Source organism: Cervus canadensis, chromosome 8, assembly GCF_019320065.1.
Source record: "Cervus canadensis isolate Bull #8, Minnesota chromosome 8, ASM1932006v1, whole genome shotgun sequence".
Classification (NCBI taxonomy): Eukaryota; Metazoa; Chordata; class Mammalia; order Artiodactyla; family Cervidae; genus Cervus; species Cervus canadensis.
In genome coordinates, this window is record NC_057393.1 from 2,136,058 (window position 1) to 2,155,679 (window position 19,622).

The 19,622-nt window shown below is 52.1% G+C and overlaps 1 protein-coding gene across 1 annotated transcript in view; it reads left to right on the plus strand.

Moving 5' to 3' along the window:
• The window catches only part of TCERG1L (transcription elongation regulator 1 like), a 194,427-nt gene extending 182,477 nt beyond the window's left edge, over positions 1–11,950 (plus strand). The window contains exons 10-12 of the mRNA XM_043476085.1: positions 1,157–1,246; positions 6,351–6,469; positions 11,055–11,950. Coding sequence (XP_043332020.1) covers positions 1,157–1,246; positions 6,351–6,469; positions 11,055–11,211 — 366 coding nt within the window. The 3' untranslated portion in view covers positions 11,212–11,950. The remainder of the gene's footprint in view (positions 1–1,156; positions 1,247–6,350; positions 6,470–11,054) is intronic.
• The last annotated feature ends 7,672 nt before the right edge of the window (positions 11,951–19,622 follow it).

The following is a 19,622-nucleotide window of genomic DNA, read 5'->3' on the forward strand; positions in this document are numbered from 1 at the left end:
TGGAGCAGACCCCTCGAGTGGCATCATCAACTCAATGGACACGAGTTTAAGCAAACTCTGGGAAATAGGGAAGGACAGGGACGCCTGGAGTGCTGCAGTCCACGGGGTCACAAAGAGTCAGACACGACTGAGCAACTAAAGGAAAACAGAACAAGCACATAGAGACTTCTCTCCACAGAGGACAGCACAATGTAGGGAAAAAGCATAAATGCAGAGAAGACAGACCTCGGCCAGGTGATCAAGGTCAGCATCAGCTGTGATACGTCACATTGACAGTACGGACCTTGATGGGAAAGACATGTTACTCTGGGGTCTTCCTCCCCAAACCCACAGCCCCAGTAGAACTGGAGAAAAACAGGGACAAAACCCAGCACAGGGACATCTCATGGAACACCTGACCAGCTCTCCTCAGAGCTGTCAAGGTCATCCAGGCCAAGGAGAGTGAGGAGCTGTATCAGCCCTGAGAGCCGGAGGAGATGTGAGATTACACGTGGTGTTTGTCCTGGGTGGAATCCCAGGACAGAAAAAAAAATTAGGCAAAGACTAAAGTAACTGAGTAAGGTGTAGACTCTTGTTAATAGTAGTGCGGATCCATCTAGCACACCAGCGTTAAGATGTTAGCAATATAGGAGACTGCGTGTGGGCTAGACAGTAACTTCACAGTATTCTTGCAAGTTTTGTGTAAATCTAAACTATTATAAAATAAGGTAGTTTGGTTAAAAAGTTACCTACCTGAAAAAGGTTTAAGTGTTGATTAAAAATCAATTAAAATTGTGCCAAATTCTGACTAATTGCAAGACGGTGCCCTCTGTTAAGGCCTGTGCCATCCTGAAAATTCTTACAAGTAAAATTTCTCCTCTCAAGATAGGGCATTTGAGAATGTCTCAGCCTCACAGATACAATCAGGGCTTTAGATCAGGGCACTTGGCCCTGGAAGATATCCAGGGTAGACATAGTGTCATGAGTCTAGAAATTAAATTTTCTTATGCTTGAAAAATTGATTTTCTTAAAACTTTGACAAGTCAAACACTTTTAAATGCCACTGCATCCCCAAACCCGTGGTTCCTTAGGGCTGTTTCTCACCATCGACCAGTTCAGCCTGACTCGGGCTCAGCATTAGATGTTAAAAGCAACTCTACTGAATATCTTTCTTCAGGTGTCAGCGTTTTCTACCTGGGAGAAAGAATTACATAAAATCGTGTTTGATCCACGCTATCTCCTGCTGAACTCGGAGGAGCGGAAACAGGTAAGGAGGTGGGAGGCACGCTGACAGACTCAAGAGACGTGGTGTTAAAGTGATGCTCCATCCAGAGGTTTATGAGGACACACAGGTGCCTGGTGTCTTCGCCGTGTCTGTGGAGAAGCCGTGAGGTTGTGGGCTGTGAGGGGAAAGTGCCCTGAAGGCAGAGGGGGTTACCCTGGTTCCTGCTCTTGGTGAACTGTCTGGTCACGACCCCCAAAGACAATACTCATATTCGAAGGTGAAAACTCAATCTGGGGGAGCATGAACCATGTCCTCAATGACTATTAAAAAGACTTAAGGTCCAGTATAAGAACAGTGACATAGGAGAGGTCCAGGGAACGTAGGAGCAGAAGTAAAGGATGGACGTTTCTAGAAATCAGATCCCCAGAAAGGCAAGAATGGGTTGCAGGCCTGCAGGTCATTTTAAATGGATACCTGGTAGAAGTCTACCCTGGCGTGTTGACCAGTCCCATCAGTGAGCCAGAACCACTTCCAGGATTAGACAGACAGACGGACAGCTGTGTGGACAGGTAGGGAGGCCTGGGTTCTCACAGCCCCGCTGATGTCTGTGGCTCCTGGAGCACTCCCAAGAAGGGCCCTGAGAGAAGTTCCAGAAGGATTCCAGTTCTGCTTCTGCTTCTCTGATTCCATCCAACCGGGCTTCTCCCCCCACCTTCCGAGAGCAGAGGGGATGCGTGTGGAGCGTGGGTGACCGGGAGCCACCCCTGGGAGCAGAAGCCCCTCGAAGGTCATCTCAGGGGAGGGCCCTGGCGTCATGGGCCTGGAAGCGTCCGTCTGATTTCAGACGGTGGGATCCTGGAAAGCCGGAGCCTTAAGGACAGAAAGTGCGGCTTTATTTTCAATTCTGTCGTCAGCCCATGAAGTTCCCTTAGGGTGCAGACCAGGGGCTCAAGACAAGGCACTCGGGCAGGGCCTTACTTGGAGTCTGGACGTTTTGTGTCTATTTTCCCCTCAAGCTGAGGAAACCGGGTGGCTTTAATCATTGGCAACATCGCACCCTTTTGTTGCAATATTAGAAATCAGAAAGTTCACTCTCTAACCATGACCACACACGGTGAGAAGCTTGTTTATTCTGGTGGCAGGATCACCTTAAACCATAAGGGATAACACTCAGGGCAGCTGCCAATGGTGTCTCACTGACTGTTGAGGTCAGTGCTGTTGCCTTTAGTCCATGGATGTTTTCAGAGGCCGTCAGCCCCTTAAAGGAAGCTGAAGAAGTAAGCCTCTCCTCCGCTGACGGTGTGATGTTTAGGCCCCGTCTCTCAGAAGGCAAGGCGCTCAGGGCCCGTTTGCTTGCTGGACAGACTGGGCTCCTGGGCCGAGTGGGGACTCTTGCCTGCTGTCTTGAGTCTGGAGGGTGGTCACGATCCGAGAAGCACCCTCAGGATCAGCGGGGCGGCTGACCTCTGCAGCCGCTGTCAGAGAGGCAGGCTCTGACGGGAGGGGCTGGGGTGCCAGGATGCACCCGGGGCAGACGGATCAGACCAGATGGACGGTCAGCTCACGCCGAGTCCACCCTTTGTGGGGAACTAGCAGGCATCTTTGTGAAATCACCAGGGGACACGTCAGGCCCTCCGACGTTCACACTGCACACAGGCGGTGCTCACCCCGCAGTGTGGTCCCCGAGCCCCACGAGGAGGAGGAGGAAGTCCTTCAGCACCAGAGAGCCTCAGAGGGAACCCGGCATCGCCAGAGAAACCCCGCCTCCCGGCAAAGCGGCAAGGTTGTCATTTCTCAGAGGCGCAGAGCTGAAGCTGAGCTGATGAAGGAAACAGTGTCTGGGCCCCATTCAGAAAGCATGGTCCTATTTATGAATGGGTCTGGCTGGCACGCAGCCATCATGGACTCTGGGGGGGACCCACGATCACTTAGTGTTTGGTGGGAAAAGCCAAGGCTCGCGGTGTGTTCACTGCGTCCATCCCTCTGCGGGGGGCTGCAGGGGAGTGGTGAATGGGTCTGAACCGAGCGCAGGGCTCTGGGGAGCGTGCATCAGAACTGTTTCTATGGCAACAAATGGCAATCCATCTTATTTCACTGAAACACGCCATGACAAGATAATGGCCAGTGGTCTGTCTTTTAAAAAGTCATGCCCCGTTTTGAATAAGACTGGTGTAATTTGTTAAACAGGAGGGAAAAAAACCTGTTACATTAAATTATAGCGGCATAAATAAAGCGCCAGAGCAAAGGCAGTGGAGAGAGCAGAATCTGATTAGAGGGATAAATGGTTCCAGGCAGGCAGAGAAGCAGGTCTTTCTCACAGCTCTGACCCCACTGCCAGCCAGGGTTTCTATCCAGATTCAAAATTAATAGAGCAAAACTCTGACTAATGATGGAGCCCCATGCTTTTATTTGGATAATAACCCTGCATTCACCTTTTTTATTGGCTGAAATTATCAGAGAACTGGAGAGCTTACGTTACCATTTGCCTTGAAGGTGAAATAAGCCAATCGTATTCTTAGTTAAATATATATATGCTCGCTCTCCGTCTAAGTCCTGTTCGTGAATATTTGATTTCGCTGACGATTCTTCTGGAGGTGAGAAGCATTTTGGATTTATAGTCCCACAGAGGCTACCAGGACTGAAATGGAATCTGAAACCATCAGACAGTGCCAAGGAGACCCACTCCATCGGGAGCGAAGGGGGCTGTGACCCACCGCGTGGCCGCTTCCAGCTCTGTGTCCTCAGGAGGATCCTTGGGAGGAGCACAGGAGACTCCCTGAACTTTTGGTTCAAATTCCAGGGTCTGAAAGGCCACTGATTGGGCTGGCACAGAATTGCTCTTTATTGGCCTAATAGGACCCAATGTGGGCTTTCACTGACCTTTTTTATTGATCTCCACATACACATCTAAATTTGCCATGAAGTGATGGGACCTGGTGCCATATCTTAGTTTTCTGAATGTTGAGCTTTAAGCCAGCTTTTTCACTCTCCTCTTTCACTTTCAACAAGAGGCTCTTTGGTCCTTCTTCACTTTCTGCCATAAGGGTGGTGTCATCTGCATATCTGAGGTTATTGGTATTTCTCCTGGCAATCTTGATTCTAGCTTGTGCTTCATCCAGCCTGATATTTCGCATGATGTACTCTGCATATAAGTTAAATAAGCAGGGTAACAATATGCAACCCTGACATACTCCTTTCCCTATTTGGAACCAGTCTGTTGTTCCATGTCCAGTTCTAACTGTTGCTTCTTGACCTGCATACAGATTTCTCAGGAGACAGGTCAGGTGGTCTGGTACTCTTTAAGAATTTTCCATAGTTTGTTGTGATCCACACAGTCAAACACTTTCACGTGGTCAATAAAACAAAAGTAGATGTTTTTTTCTGGAACTCTTTGCTTTTTTGATGATCCAAAGGATATTGGCAATTTGATCTCTGGTTCCTCTGCCTTTTCTAAATCCAATTTGAACATCTCAAGTTCATGGCAAATAGATGGGGAAACAATGGAAAGAGTGAGAGACTTTATTTTGGGGGGCTCCAAAATCACTGCAGATGGTGACTTCAGCCATGAAATTAAAAGATGCTTGCTCCTTGGAAGAAAAGCTATGACCAACCTAGATAGCATATGCAAAAGCAGAGACCTTACTTTGCCAATAAAGTCCATCTAGTCAAAGCTATGGCTTTTCCAGTAGTCATGTATGGACGTGAGAGTTGGACTAATAAGACAGCAGAGCACTGAAGAATTGGTGCTTTTGAACTGTGGTGTTGGAGAAGACTCTTGAGAGTCCCTTGGACTGCAAGGAGATCCAACCAGTCCATCCTAAAAGAGATGAGTCCTGAATATTCACTGGAAGGACTGATGCTAAAGCTGAAACTCCAATACTTTGGCCACCTGATACGAAGAGCTGAGTCATTGGAAAAGACCCTGATGCTGGGAAAGATTGAAGGCAGGAGGAGAAGGGGATGACAGAGGATGAGATGGTTGGATGGCATCACTGACTCAATGGACATGAGTTTGAGTAAACCCCGGGAGTTGGTGATAGACAGGGAGGTCTGGCGTGCTGCAGTCCATGGGTTCGCAAAGAGTTGGACACAACTGAGCAACTGAACTGAACTGAACAACTCATCTAAATGACCTCTAATGTAGTCTCCTTTTAATGATCTTGAAGCTTGGAGACCACCGGGAATGGCACAGCTGTCTCCACCTCCTTTGGCCCTCATCTGCAACTGACAATTTTCTGATATTCCAACAGGGAACAGTCTTAATCCAAGCAAGTGAGGTTCACGCTAGGCACTGCTGCAAAGAGGGATTCCCTGGTGGTGTTGTGTTATGTCCGCTGCTGGTTCTTGAGGGAAACCTCCCCCAGGTTGTGGATGGATTTGCCTACCAGATAATGTCCATGGCCTTTAGGTGAAGGGGCAGGTTTCCTTGTCGAGGGAGCCTTCAGGCCCACTTCTCATCAAGCTGGGGGTGGGAGTGCAGTGCCTGAGGGTCAGGTCTCCTCACTGGGCATTTCCATGACACCCAGGAGAGGCTCACCTCATCTGCAGGAGTCCTGGGGAACCAGACCCTCGTTCATAAGGGGCTTCTGGGAGCCTTGAGTTGGGGAAGGGAGAGATGCTGGGTTGACCTTCTTTTCACAAGTTTAAAGTCATTTTGAAGACTCAAATGCCAGTTACGTTGCCGTGGGGATTGCTAGAACAAATTGCATACTCTCGTGTGTCATGGTACTGCTGGCCAGGATGCGAGAGTCAGTGAGAAACTTCACATGGTAAGGGAAGCTCCAGGCATTCCAAAGAGAAATACCGAGGCCCTGAGGTTGGGTTTCCAAACTGTCCTCTGCCCCCACTGCCTCTAGAGAGCACCCCTCATTCATTCCAGGGATTTCTCAGCAAGCTGATTCAGTGTTTGACCCCAGATCACACCTGCAGCTGGTGCGCACTGGTGTCTTGGGAGAGCAAGTGTAACTGTGTAGACACTCGGTGTCATGGAGAAACCATGATGGAAGGCTCTGGCTTGTAGCTGCAGCAGCTGTGGAAAAGACAGGCTTATCTCAGATTCTCGCTGTTTTCCTGTTGTGTGCGAAGCATGAGATTTCATTTCTGATATTGCACTCTTGTAATAGTTCTCTTTTGTGTGTGTCTTAAGATATTTGAACAGTTTGTCAAGACAAGAATAAAAGAAGAATACAAGGAGAAGAAAAGCAAATTGCTGCTAGCCAAAGAAGAATTCAAAAAGCTTCTAGAGGAATCTAAACTGTCACCCAGGTATGGAGAGAGAGTAAACATCAGGCAGTTTCTGGGGCTGGAAATTTGCCACGTTTTGTAAGAGGATTTTTTAAAATCAGTGTGGGTTACACCAGGTGGCCTATGTTGTGTCGAGCACGTGATTTTGGAGAAGGAAGGCCTTCTCCCTGTGCTGTCCACTAATGCACCTCCCAGCCCTCTTCCCCATCCCCCCGGCAAAGGGGGTGTTCTCTGCCGACCAAGGGCACCCTGGCCGTTGTGTCCACCCTACATGATGGTTTTCAACCTGTCAGCAGCCCTGACTCCAAGGCCAAAATAACTCATCAATAGGTCAGCCCTCATTAGATTGGTCTAAGTCCTGATCAAACGATATGAGAGTGAAAATCCAAAACAACACGCAACAGCAAAATAAACGCCACCAGCAGCCTGGGTTTCGCACGCCTGGGCAGCCGTCCAGAGTGTAATACAAACGTGCTCCCACACGGCGAAAGGGAAGAGTGAACCTGGCCATCAAATTCACCTAAGATAATCAGGCATTATGCCCGAGAAATACAAGCTGATATGAAAATGATGCTAGAAATAAAAGAATGCATAAGCTTAACTCTTCTCAAAATTAAATTTAATTGACTGACATTTAAAAATTAATGTGCATGTACTACTTTTAATTATAAAACTATAAATTTTATGAGTGAAAATGATAATTTTGATATATTTTTGTTTTCAATTAGGATGCTAGTTTTAAATGGACATTTGTGCATTTTTATTTTTAATAATAATGCTGACAGAGTGCCTTTTTAATAATAGTGCTTAAGTAGATCATATTTAATTGACGTTTGCTTTCTGTGCAGATGTAGGCATCTACATTTTGATCAGAAATTGGTTAACTCACTTGGTCAATAATTGGATAATGTAATTTTGTATTGGTTATGTAGTCCTTCCCTGGTACCTCAGATGGTAAAGAATCTGCCTGCAATGCAGGAGACCCAGGTTCGATCCCTGGGTCGGGAAGATCCCCTGGAGGAGGAACAGGCTACCCACTCTAGTATTCTTGCCTGAAGAATCCCATGGACAGAGGAACCTTGTGGGCTTCAGTCCATGGGGTCACAAAGAGTCAGACACAACCGAGTGACTAACATTTTCACTTCACTATGTGTCCTCAGAAAACTTCTCCAACTATTTAGAGGATAGGTACTTCCTGAACGGGAAGAAAATTTGCCTGAATTAGCCCCACTGCCAATGCTAACCTCGAAAAGTAAATGTGGGTCTAACGATTTGTAAATTGTGGTTTCCTATGGGAATGCTGGGTTCCGGCCATGGATTTGCTCCATCACCCCAGTCAGTGACCCTGGGTGGGGGGCTGGTTCTGGAGCCCCTGCATCAGTGCAGAGCAGCCTTGCCCATCCTTGGCCCTGGCGCTGGGGTCAGGCCCTGGACCTTCTCAGCTCGGCTGTCTCCATCTGAGGGCTGTAGTTGCCCTGCTTCACCAGCCTCTAGCAGGACGGCGTGTGGGGAGACAAGACAAGACGTGCGGTGTCCAGCCGGTCCTGAAGAGTCTCATCCTTACCACTGCGCTGGCCTCAAGGACAGTTAGCTCATGATCTCAGTCCATCCACTGCTAAAATGTTAACCGTATGCCAGCGTATCCCCCACTCCCGTGAACATATCATGAATGCAAAAGAGAAACATTCAGACTGTATTCGACAATTAGGAAGAAGTTTACACACAGACAGAAGGAAAATCAGTGGTATAAATGAATATACTCTTCATTGAAATTAGATCTAATTGCCTGCCACTTTTTAGAAGTGTACTCTGGGCATATAATACTTTTGTAATTACAAAGCTGGCTTGTGTTTCAAAGCCAATTCCGGGATGTTTCAAATCCTTTCCAGATCCTCTTCACGTTCTCTTCCTGCCGTTCGCAGGTTTCCTAGGGAGAGCGGGCAGTTCTCACTGCTGCCCCCTGGCCCAGCGCAGGTGTCCTGAGGACCCTCAGCAACACCTCACATCATCCTGGCTCCATCCTGACCACAGGGACAGTCCAGGGCCCACTCCCAGCCCTGCCGAGCTCTCAGGGCCTGGGGGCAGGGAGAGGAGCCTTGGGGGAACCTCCCCGTGGGCTGTGGGACCAGCACTCTGGCCGGATCAGCCACCTCCTTCAACTGTGGGCAGCCACATCCCTGGGGAAAGGAGGCCGCAGTGCCAGTTACTCAGAGACCTTCCCCAGGCTCTCTGGACGGTCCGCCAGGGTCGGCAGTAAGGCAGGCTGCCCCCTCGAGACGGCTAACAGGTCACAGAGTTTTGATTCTTTTCTCTTTTCGGGGATGCTTCTTTTCAGAGGTGCCCAGAATAGGATCTCTCTAGAAGGGTCTCTGCCCAGCCCCCTATTGAAAATGCTCAGACTCCCTCTAACACCCCCAAGATGACGAGCACCCCATGACTCAGCACCTCACTTTTCTCATGCAGACGGGTGAAGGAAGTGCAAATAAGTGCGTGTTAGTCCCGCACAAGGCGGTTGTGAAATCATGGAAGGGATGGAGGGAGAGAGGGAGGGAGGGAAAGAAAGAGGGGAGAATGTTGGCAACCAGAGAGAGGTGCTTTCTCTCTACGAAGCCTGGGAGCAAGCGGGGTTCCGGAGCACGCCTGGACAAGAGTAGTGCTTGAGGAAGGTGTGAGACACCTTGTTTAATGATAGCACAGTTATAGTTGTTGCCGCTTAGTCGTGTCTGACCCTTTGCCTCCCCATGGGATGTAGCCCATCTCTGTCCAAGGGATTTCCCAGGCAAGAACACTGGAGTGGGTTGCCATTTCCTTCTCTAGGGCATTTTCCTGACCCGCGCCTCCTGTGTCTCCTACATTGCAGGCAGAATTTTTAGCCCCTGAGCCATCGGGGAAGCCAACAAGGGTCTACTAATTATTGGTCTTGCCTCCTAACAGCCATGTCAATAAAATCTTGTTATTCATGTATTAAAGGTAAAAAATCTGCCTGCAATGTGGAAGACCTGGGTTCGATTCCTGGGTTGAGAAGATCCCCTGGAGGAGGGTGTGGTAACCCATTCCAGTATTCTTGCCTGGAGAATCCCCATGAACAGAGGAGACTGGTGGGCTACACAGTCCAAGGGGTCACAAAACGCTGGACATGACTGATAGACTAAGCACAGCACATTAAGTTATAATGAGTGAGTGAGTGAAGTCGCTCAGTCGTGTCCGACTCTTTGCGATCCCATGGACTGTAGCCCACCAGGCTCCTCCATCTATGGGACTTTCCAGGCAAGAATACTGGAGTGGGTTGCCATTTCCTTCTCCAATAATTCAATGCAAAAATGAAATGTCTGCAACAAAAAATAAAATTGTCCGCAAAGAGAAACTAGAGGAAGAGGTCTCCCCGGGCACAGGGTGCGTGGGTTTCTCACACACTCTGGGCCCCTCCTGCAGCTCCGGCTACAGGTCTTGCAGGAGCCCCAGGCAGGAGGCAGATGGGAAATGTCCAGGCACCCGGCTCCCCAGGACCCCTGCCCCCTGGAGCTGTCACAGCCCTTCGCTTCCATCTCGCAGCTGGGAGGAGAGGCGGCTCTGGGGAGCAGGTCCTGGCCGAGGTTCCACTTGTCCCTGCAAGGCTGCATCCACCCCTGCCCTGCGAGCTGCCCTGCCCCCTCAGGCCTGGCCTGGCTGGCATCTCTGAGCTCCTTACGGTGCCTCCCTGGCCTGGTGATCACGGGTTCAGTGAGTCAGTACTTGGGTAGTAAGCACATGCCGCTGGGCTTAGACTGTCAAGAGGTTCCGTAGGAACAAGGCAGGTAACGTGCTTCCACGGGAGCAGGGAGAGGCGAGTTGTGGTGCATGACTGAGGCTCTTCGAGATGACATCCGTGGTGAGGGCCGTGAGAGGGTGCGGTGAAAGGGAAGACGCGAGAGTCTGGGCTCCCGGAAGCCATTCCTTTGATCTGCCCCTCGGCTGTCTGGGGCCAGGGTCCTGTGTTTCCACATCCTGAGCTTCCAGGGCTCGCCGTGGGGAGTGGCTGCAGCCTGATGGCTGCCAGCTGGCGGGGGCTTGTTCCCTCCTGAGCTCACTGTCCGGGGTGGCTGCAGCCGCTGGCGACTGTCACATCCTTGGTTTACTGGGATGGCAGGAAATGTTCTGCTTCTCACTTCTAGTGGGGAGGGAGCTCTAAAGGATGAGTGGGGAAAGGAGGGAAGGGTGTGTCAGGCAGAGGGAACAGCATATGCGAAGCCCAAGGCAAGAAGCAGCTCAGTGAGAGCACGGGGAGCAAGAAGACCTGTGTGGCCGGAGCAGTGATGGTGGGCGCTGGGGGCTGGGAGTGAGACGAGGCCCAGGAGGCAGGTGAGGCCAGGCTAGTGCCCAGAGGGCGGCTGGATGCAGAGACAGGCAGCTGCGCAAGTTAAGGTGGCTCAGGCATCGTCTGGGCCCATGGGAAGTGACGCCCAGTACAGGGAGCAGGCAGCTGGCGTTGGAGGCCCAGTAGCCATTCCCTCTGCCCATCCACCACCGAGGGTCCTGCTCCTGAGACCCTGGGCTCAGGGAGGAGGTGCTCAGAGCCCCAGGAGCTGCTCTCCTCCAGGAAGGCCCCAGGATGCCTTTTGTCTTCCAGGACCACATTTAAGGAGTTTGCTGAGAAGTACGGCCGGGATCAGAGGTTTCGACTCGTCCAAAAGCGGAAGGACCAGGAACATTTTTTCAACCAGTTCATCCTTATTCTCAAGAAGCGGGACAAGGAAAACAGACTCAGGCTCCGGAAGATGAGATGAGAGTGTGAGGACGTGATCAGGCTGAGCGTCCGAGCATCCGGGGCGGAGGTGGAGGCGGCTTGGGGGTGGCCCCGCCCAGCTGGGTTGGGAGCCCACGGGCCATGGGCTTAGGTCTCCCAGGATTACTGTTTCATATTGAAGCTCCCTTTGGTACAGCCTTCCAAGTTTGATGCATTTCTTATTGCCATATGTCGCTCCCTTAATTGTTTTACTTACGCAGATTCCTTGTAATATAGACAAATTCTAAGTCTGCCGCAGGTTTGCACCTCAGCGGAAAGAGGCACCGACTCTGACCCCCTCAAGGCGTTTTCATCATTCGAGCCAATTATCCGAAACTTTTCTGGAAACCTTTGTGAGTTCCTTCCATCCCTCAGGAGTTCCACGGTGTTGGGGTGTCCCAACTCGGGTCCCGGGTATCAGTCTAGTTTCCTGAGTAGTAGCATAGGTTGTTCATCATCGCAGTGACACCTGTGACCATCAGACACATGGACCACGGACCACCTACAGGTCGAAGGATGACCACCCACCCTCTCCCCCGGGGAGTGCTGGGCCTGGAGAAGGGGGCTACGCTGTCTGTGGGAGGTCCTCCTTAAAAAAGAATTATTTTGTACAAAATCATCTTATGGATATTTGAGTTATTTTTCTTGTATGCCCAGAGTTTGCATGAGATTTTTCTCACCATCTTTGTATAAAAAAATTTTAAATTTTTTTGAATTAATAAATATTTTAAACCAGTGTATTTTTGTGGCTTAGACTTCCAATCTTAGGCAACAAAAATTGTGGCTTTCCCTGGTAGCTCAGATGGTAGAAAACCCACCTACAATGCAGGATACCCAGGTTCGATCCCTGGGTCAGGAAGATCTGGAGAAGGAAATAGCAACCCACTCCAGTATTCTTGCCTGGAGAATCCCATGGACAGAGGAGCCTGGTGGGCTACAGTCCATGGGGTCACAAAGAATCATACACGACTGAGCAACTAACACTTTTACTTAAAGATACTCTATTTCAAAAGATTCATAAAAGCATCTGTGATTGCCTGTAAGGGCTATGAAAGTACTACTCAAAAGGAAGTCTTGCTTTTCAAGCTACCAGTCCCGGGTGGAATCATATTTGATAAAACCTGCTAATTAATCACATTCTGTGAATTATTGAACATCTGTTTATTGATCCCAGGTTTATGAAGTGTCTATTCAGATATCCCGTCTTTGTCCCCAGCACAACCCTGGCAATGTCTCCCACGTAACTTCTTTCTCATCAGACAATTCCTGAGAAAGAATACTTTGCCAAATGTGTTAGGAGGGAACTGGGAAAGGTGGGCCGTAGGAGCTCCTGGGGAACCCCTGGGATTTCCAGGAAGCCAGAGCCCTCTCCTGCCATCAGCAGCAAGGATCCATCGGCCAAACCAGCTGCTTGCTTCTGGCTCTGGGGAGGGGCTGGGGGCAACCACCTGAGCACCAGCCCCTGAGAGCTGGGCAGCCGGAGCGTCCCCAATACGACATCTCTGGGTGGGTTTGAGCAGAGTGCATCTCAGGAGACATGGCCACAGGGACCACCCGGCACCCTAGAGGGTGGCTGTCCAGCCGCTCCCGTTGGCTTCTCTGGCGTTTGCTCAGCCAGTTGGGTCTGGATCTCTGCACTCATGAGAGGCACATTCCAAAGATGCTTCTCTGAGCCTGGGGTGTGGGGTGTTGGGGATGGCTGCTCCCTACCCCTGCTGTTTCCATGTTCCTCACACAAATATCTGCAGCTGATTACGCTCTGTAAACTGCCGTCTGATCCCCCAGTACGACACTGGATGTGCCTGGCAATGTTTGATGTAAAATGGACGACTGCAGCCTAGCCGGGGCCTGAGCCGGTCTGGAGGTGGGAGGGAACCCACGCCTTGATCCTCTCTGCCTACAGTCTGCCTCTCACTGCCCTGCTCACCACCTAGGAGGTGCAGCTACTGGCTCCAGACATGAGCAGCCCTTGGCCCATCACAGCCCAGAGAGAGACCCCCGAAAACCCCAGAGGAGGGAGGGTCTCTCTGTGGGGGAGCTTGAGGCTGCTCAGACGACAGTTCTAGAACCTGTCATTCCAGCCCAAGGCAGGAAACAGGCCACTCTGCGGGCTGGGGTTGACACAGTGTCAGCAGCGGGCGTGACGGGTGATAGTTCACCAAAGAGCCTGCGGGCACTGATGCCCCGTGAGCCTCACAAAGAGCTTCCAACCCCAGGCGGGCCTGTGGCCGTCAGCCCTGTCCTTCCCCGGATCCTCGCTCAGTGGTCCCGCCTGCAGAGAGCCCGTGATGCCGGGGTGGGACTCGTGTGCATTTAGCAACATGCGGGTCACTGTGGTGTAGCTGCTGCCCTGAGAGGTGGCTCTGTCCCCACTGCAGCGCCTTTCCAGGCTGATCATGATCCCCTCCGTTACTGGGGCTGCACTTTCTCCTCTTGAATAAATGAGTCCCTCAGATATCAATCCCCCTGCCTATCCAAAGCACCTCCACCATCATCATAGTCCATGTGCTCACAGAAGGACTTGTCGTCCTGGCTTCCCATAGAACCTCCTCTTGACCAAGGAACGCTTTTACCGGGAAAGTAGTTGTAGCAATGGGATCATACCCACCAGATTCCCTGGAGGATCCCGGAGCCTTATACCCCGGGAGCAGCTGGCTTGATGAAGCGCTGCACGGCTCTGACGTGGTGCCACCAGAGGCACAGAGTCCTGAGAGGCTGGGCTTCTTAGGCTGACTCTCCCCATCACCATGAAGGGGATGTGAGGGGGCCCCTCGTTACTACCCTCAGTGACCCACCCAGGGAATCCTTACTCCCATCCCCCCCAGCTTCTGAGTCTGGACAGCCTGGTCCCCAAGAACAGGATCCAGCATCTTGGTTCTGCTTTTTTGCATATTCTATTGACTTTGTTACAAGTTAATCACTAAAGGGATATTGACTAAAAGCTTAAATTATACATAACTTAGTGCTTAGAAAGACACACATTCCCCAACACCCTGCAGAAAAATCTCTAGACATTTTTGCTTTTCACACAAGAATTTGGGAACTTACCTTGTAGTTCACGTAATCGTGATTTTGAATCTAAGAAAATTAAATGATTTATAGTTGAAGATGGATAGATAATCTCTGATTATATCTACATCTAGATTCACATCTGTCACTTATCAATCAGTTTGTCATAGGAGGGGCAAGGCACCCAGGGTCTAATCGGACAAGGCCTCAGGAGAAAGACAAGTTTGAGAAAAGCTGGTTTATCTTTGTGCATGGACTGCATTTCAAATGCTTTCCCCTTTTCCCAGCTGCCGAAACAATCAATAATTTTTAGATGTCTGCATATATGGATGCTGTAAAAATATAATAGACTAAGATTTCTTTTAAACGATAGCTTCCTTTAATTTTTGCGCATTTCACTTTCGTTTTAAATGCCACTAGCATAGCTGAGGTTAACTCAGTGTGACTTCTAAGCTGCGAAACATTAGCAGGAAACTGACCACCAAATGGCGGTTGCCAGAGGCAGGCGGTGGAGGTGGGAGAAATGGGTGAAGAGTAGAGGAAAAACAGTAAACCTCACCTGCATCTTCTCTTAGAAAAATTCACCTGGGAACTGCGAGCATGTCCCTCAGTCAAAGGACATAGAGGAGTGGAGAAAGGGGGGACTCTTTCTGTCCCTGGTCCTTCGATTAAACCCCTTCTCGTGTCCCTGAGCTTCAGGGCTCTGGTCCTGGTCCCCATCACCCCACACCCCTCCTTTCTTTTCCCTCCATGTGTCGCCCAGACGAGAACCCGTCCTCCGGACCCTGCTCCCCCACGACCCTGCTGCACGGCACCTGCAAGTGGGTGCTGCCCATGACCCCTGGGCCATCAGGGACTCTTCTTCTTCTCCACCTGGGTCTTCAGGTCCTTCTTGGTGATGCCATGGCCCCTGTTTCCTCAGCCTCTTGGAGCCTCTCGCCCAGGGCAGACGTCCCCGGGAGAACTCTGCCCCTTTGATCTCCCTCCTTGGGCCCCCCGGCTCTGCAGGAGGGTCCTCGGAAGACAGGCGGGGACCTGGACCCCGGAGCAGTGAGACGGAGAAGAGCTTTGGACCGCCTGCTGACATGAGCCAGGATGACAGACCCGAGGGGCTTCGCTCCCGGTTGCTCTTGAATCAACAGTGACGACAGACTTCTTGTCCCGGATCTGCTGAGTCTTCAGTTTCTTACTAAATGTTTTGTCTTAACTGATGCTTCATTTGGATGATCTGCTTCAAACAGTTCATCAACAATAGTGAGAGAAAATCGTTCATGTGTCTTTTCTTTGCCAAATATGTAAACTTTGTTTATATTTTCCTGATAAAGTTTTTGAAGTATCAACCAGGTTAAAGTCCCCTGATGATTCATGAAATGTCTGCCAAGACAATGAAGTAACGATTTCGAAGGGGGTCATTGCTGTGAAGGGCTTCCCGGGTGGTTCAAATGGTAAAGAATCCGCCTGCAGTGCAGGAGACGCAGGTTCGATCCCTGGGTCAGGAAGACTCCCTGGAAGAGAGCATGGCAACCCACTCCAGTATATTTGCCTAGAGAATCCCATGGACAGAGGAGCCTGGCGGGCTACAGTCCATGGGGTCACAAAGAGTCGGACACCACTAAAGTGACTTAGCACGCAGGCACATAGGAGTTTTTATAACAAATGACTGGGTATTTGGAGCTTCGAAAGACTGACACTAATTCAAGAGATGTAAAGTTTTCTATGTATGGGAAGATGGGAGAGTCTGAGCTCACTGAAACCGTTCCTCTGACCCTGCCTGGGCTCTCTGGGGCCGGCACCCTGTGTTTCCTGCCCTGAGTGTCCTCAGGGTGCCCGGGGGTGGAGGCGGGTGGGTGGCTGCAGGGGCTGATGGTTTGGCGGCGGGCATCCTGCTCTGTCCTGAGTTCCCGCCGGGCTCCCCGTCCGGGCGGCGGTGCTGCAGTGGCTACCAGCGCCCTTTGCTCACTGGTGTGGTAAGGCAGGTTTAGTCCCCTCTCTTTACTCTGGTGTGCTTTTGTGGCAAATCATGTTTCCTAAAAATGACCCCCCACACTCACACCCCCATGCTCACCTTACCTGACACTCTGCACCGGGAGGGGGGTTTGGGCAGGGGTCTGCGCCCACCTCCAGCAGCAGAGTGTGACGGACTCCGTGCTGTGACTGGCCAGGGGGTGGGGCCTCTCATGGCTCCTTCAGGCTTGGAACTGGGAGCCACTGGGCTGTTTGGAAGCCCTGGCCTTGTGGAAAAGCCGGGTGCAGGCGTCCCAGTCCTGGGCCCCACCAGTCTTGTGGAGGCAGCAGCCAACCCCCAAGGAGAGCAGACCCCAGCCAGCCCACATCGCAGTCTATGAGCAGAATGGGACATGCGCTTGTTCCGAGCTGCCGCGGTTCAGAGTGACTCGGTACCCGGGACAGGGTCCTCAGTCCAAGTGACCAGGGCACTTGATGGGCAGATAGTGGACACGCCGATCCTGGTGGCTGATGCCACGAATGCCGCTGCCTACCGGGGGCCAGCGGGGGCCTCACGGGACCTCTCAGCACCCGCTGGGCTGGGTTCTGCTACCATCCTCCGTTCCCTGGCGAACCTTGGCTCTGGAGGGGTGAGCAAACTGCCCAAAGGTGCCCAGACTGATGCAGGCGGGACTTGCCCAGATGTCCATCTGACTCTGGAACCTGTGCTCCAAACCAACCCCTCCCTGGCCCCCAGCCCCCAGGGCATGTAGAATCTGGCTACCATGGCCGAAAGCAGTCATGCCTTGCTTCACTCATGGACTTTTGCCATCTTTTTTGTGTCTTCAGACTGGGCCCTGTGGGAAGAAAACTCCAGCAGCAGCTCTTGGGTCAGTAGGAGGGTCATCCCAGGATGGAGCAGTTAATGCAGAGCTAGGAGCTGCAGGCGAGGGGGAGGGGGAGTGGGGGGAGGGGGAGTGGGGGAGGGGGAGGGGTGGGGAGGAGGGAGAGGGTTGGGGGAGGAGTGGGAGGAGGGAAGGGGAGGGGCGGGGAGGAGGGAACAGCTTAGCAGAGGCTCAGAGGGCAGGGATGGGGAGCGAGGTTGGCCTGGGTAACTGCCCGCAGCATCCCACCCCAGCATCAGTGGTCCTCGAGGGTATGTCTGATACATCAGGACTGGGCCTCACCTCAGACACATGGGGCACAAACAAACTGAACGCCTGAATCATTGAGTGGACCCAGGAGGCTCCTCCAAAGTCTGTTTCGTGTGAGTCCCTGAAGAGTCAGGCCGCGTGGTCAGATGGTCTCATTCATTCATTTGACCACAGATCTCTGTGCACGTCTCAGAGGTTCCAGGCAGGAAACAGAGGGACATGGCCCCGCCCTCTGGGAACCTGACCCTGGAGCAGAGAAGGCAGAGGCCCCGAAAGGGACAAGGAATGACCTGGTCAGTGTGTGGGGTCACAGAGCGGGCAGGGCTGGGACGGAGGTCCAGGAGGGTGCGCCCATGAGAACAGGGGGCAGTGGGGGCGGGCAGGCACGGGGCGGGCAGATCCGGGAGCAAGGGCTCGGTGGAGCCAGCACCCCAGAGTACCTGGTGGTGGGGGACCCGCAGGGCCGAGGTTCCTGAGGGGATGACAAGGCAGGACTGGGGGCAGCCGTGGGGGCAGAGCCACATGTTCACCCTGAGAGGGGGTAGCCTCCTCCAGGTGCATGGTCCTTGAGGTCATCCAGCCCAGCCTCCACCCTGGACAGCAGCTGAATCGGCATCGTCAGCATTCCCCCCATTTTCTCCCAGGTCCTCCCATCCTCACACCCCCTTGTTTAGGAGCATGAAGCTCTCCATCCAGTTGGAGTCAGATCTCATTGGTCACTGGCCAGGCTCCTGTCTCATCTCTGAGCTGTTACCGAGTCCAGCTCACGTCTGATGCAGGTCCAGCCACGGGGAACATTCTCATCAGGTCTGGACCTGCCTCCCATCCTGCAGGCTCAGGCCCAGACGGCTGGGACGTCAATGACTTCTTAGCCCAGGACAGGGAAGGGGCAACTTGAAATGGACTGAGTTCCTGGCCTGGGAGACTCCAGCTGGCAGCTACTCAGCCCCTTCTGCCTCCCCATGTGTCATTCGGGAAACTTGAAGCCAATTAGCTGTGCATCTTTCCCTGTTCACTCAGCACACAGGCTCCGGGTTTTCCGATGTGGTTTGTGTCTGCTAGGTGTGAATTTGCGTGCTAGCCGGATTGTCCAGAGATGATCGATTCCTTCCAGCCCAGGCACCTTGCCCAGATGCTCTCAACCTGGAGACCTCAGCCTGCAAATCACAGATGAAGCCACTCCCCTGCTCCAAGACACCTTCTGCAACACAGACAAGTTCACAATCAGACGACTCCTGCTCGTCAACGCCCAACACAGGCATTTTGCTCTGGGCACAGAGAGGATAGCCCAAAACCTGGGCGCGTGCATAAACGGAGCTCTCTGGGAATGACGGCTCCTTCACCATCACGCCCAGGACTTCAGGACACAACCTGAACACCAGGGGTGAGTGACCCTCCCAGGAGCCGCTCTCAAAGCAGAGCCATGCTTTTAGAAATGGCCCAAATCACCGGAGAGAGTGGGGATGAGGGGGTGACGCAGGGACACCTGCGTTAACAGATGAGTCTAACCCAGAGGGGCCTTATTTTCCCATTTTGCCCCTGTCCTTAGGATCCTGGTTTTACTCCAGGGTGGTGTGATCTGGGAAATCCTTGTTGCCCCAAGAAGGTCAGAGGGCCTCATACGCAGGTTAGCTCTGGTAGGTACCACTCTCCTGGCCACCCCAGCGGCCTTCTGGCCGAGTTGCTGCTTGTAAAGAATTTTCGTGGGGGCTGCCGTCGCCTTGTTCCGCACTCCCTCCCCGAGTGCTCAGGAACGCTACCCATGGCAGGGAAGGCCTCACGCCGGCGGTGCTGCCCGCACTGAGGTCGCCAGCAGGTGTGCGTCCACCTTGCAGGCCGGCCCTCGGCCCGCCCCGCCCGCCCCTGGGCAGCCCTTGGGGAACTCCTCGTGGGGGCACGGTCAGTCCTCTGGGAGTTCTGGATGCTCAGGTCAGAGACCCCTGCGCACCTGTTGGGGGCCAGGCAGACGCCGGCCCCGGCGGGACAAAGGTGGTGGAATGGCTCTGGGTATTGACTGCTGACAGCTGCCCTGGTCAGAGTCAGCCCCACAGTAGCTCATGTTCACGGCCACTAAATTTTGGCTAAATCACAGGGCCAGGGCCATAATGAAAAGACATAAAAGAGGCCCACAAAACACTCAGGATATTTAGGTTTTATTTAGGATATAAAAGGAATATTTATGACAGTTCTGCACATAATAAATATTTCTTGCCACATGCATCATCACTTGGCAACTTACACCCTACTTTAGAAATGGGAATGGCCCATAAAGAGGCCTGTGAGGCCTCTGTGATTGCATACGCAT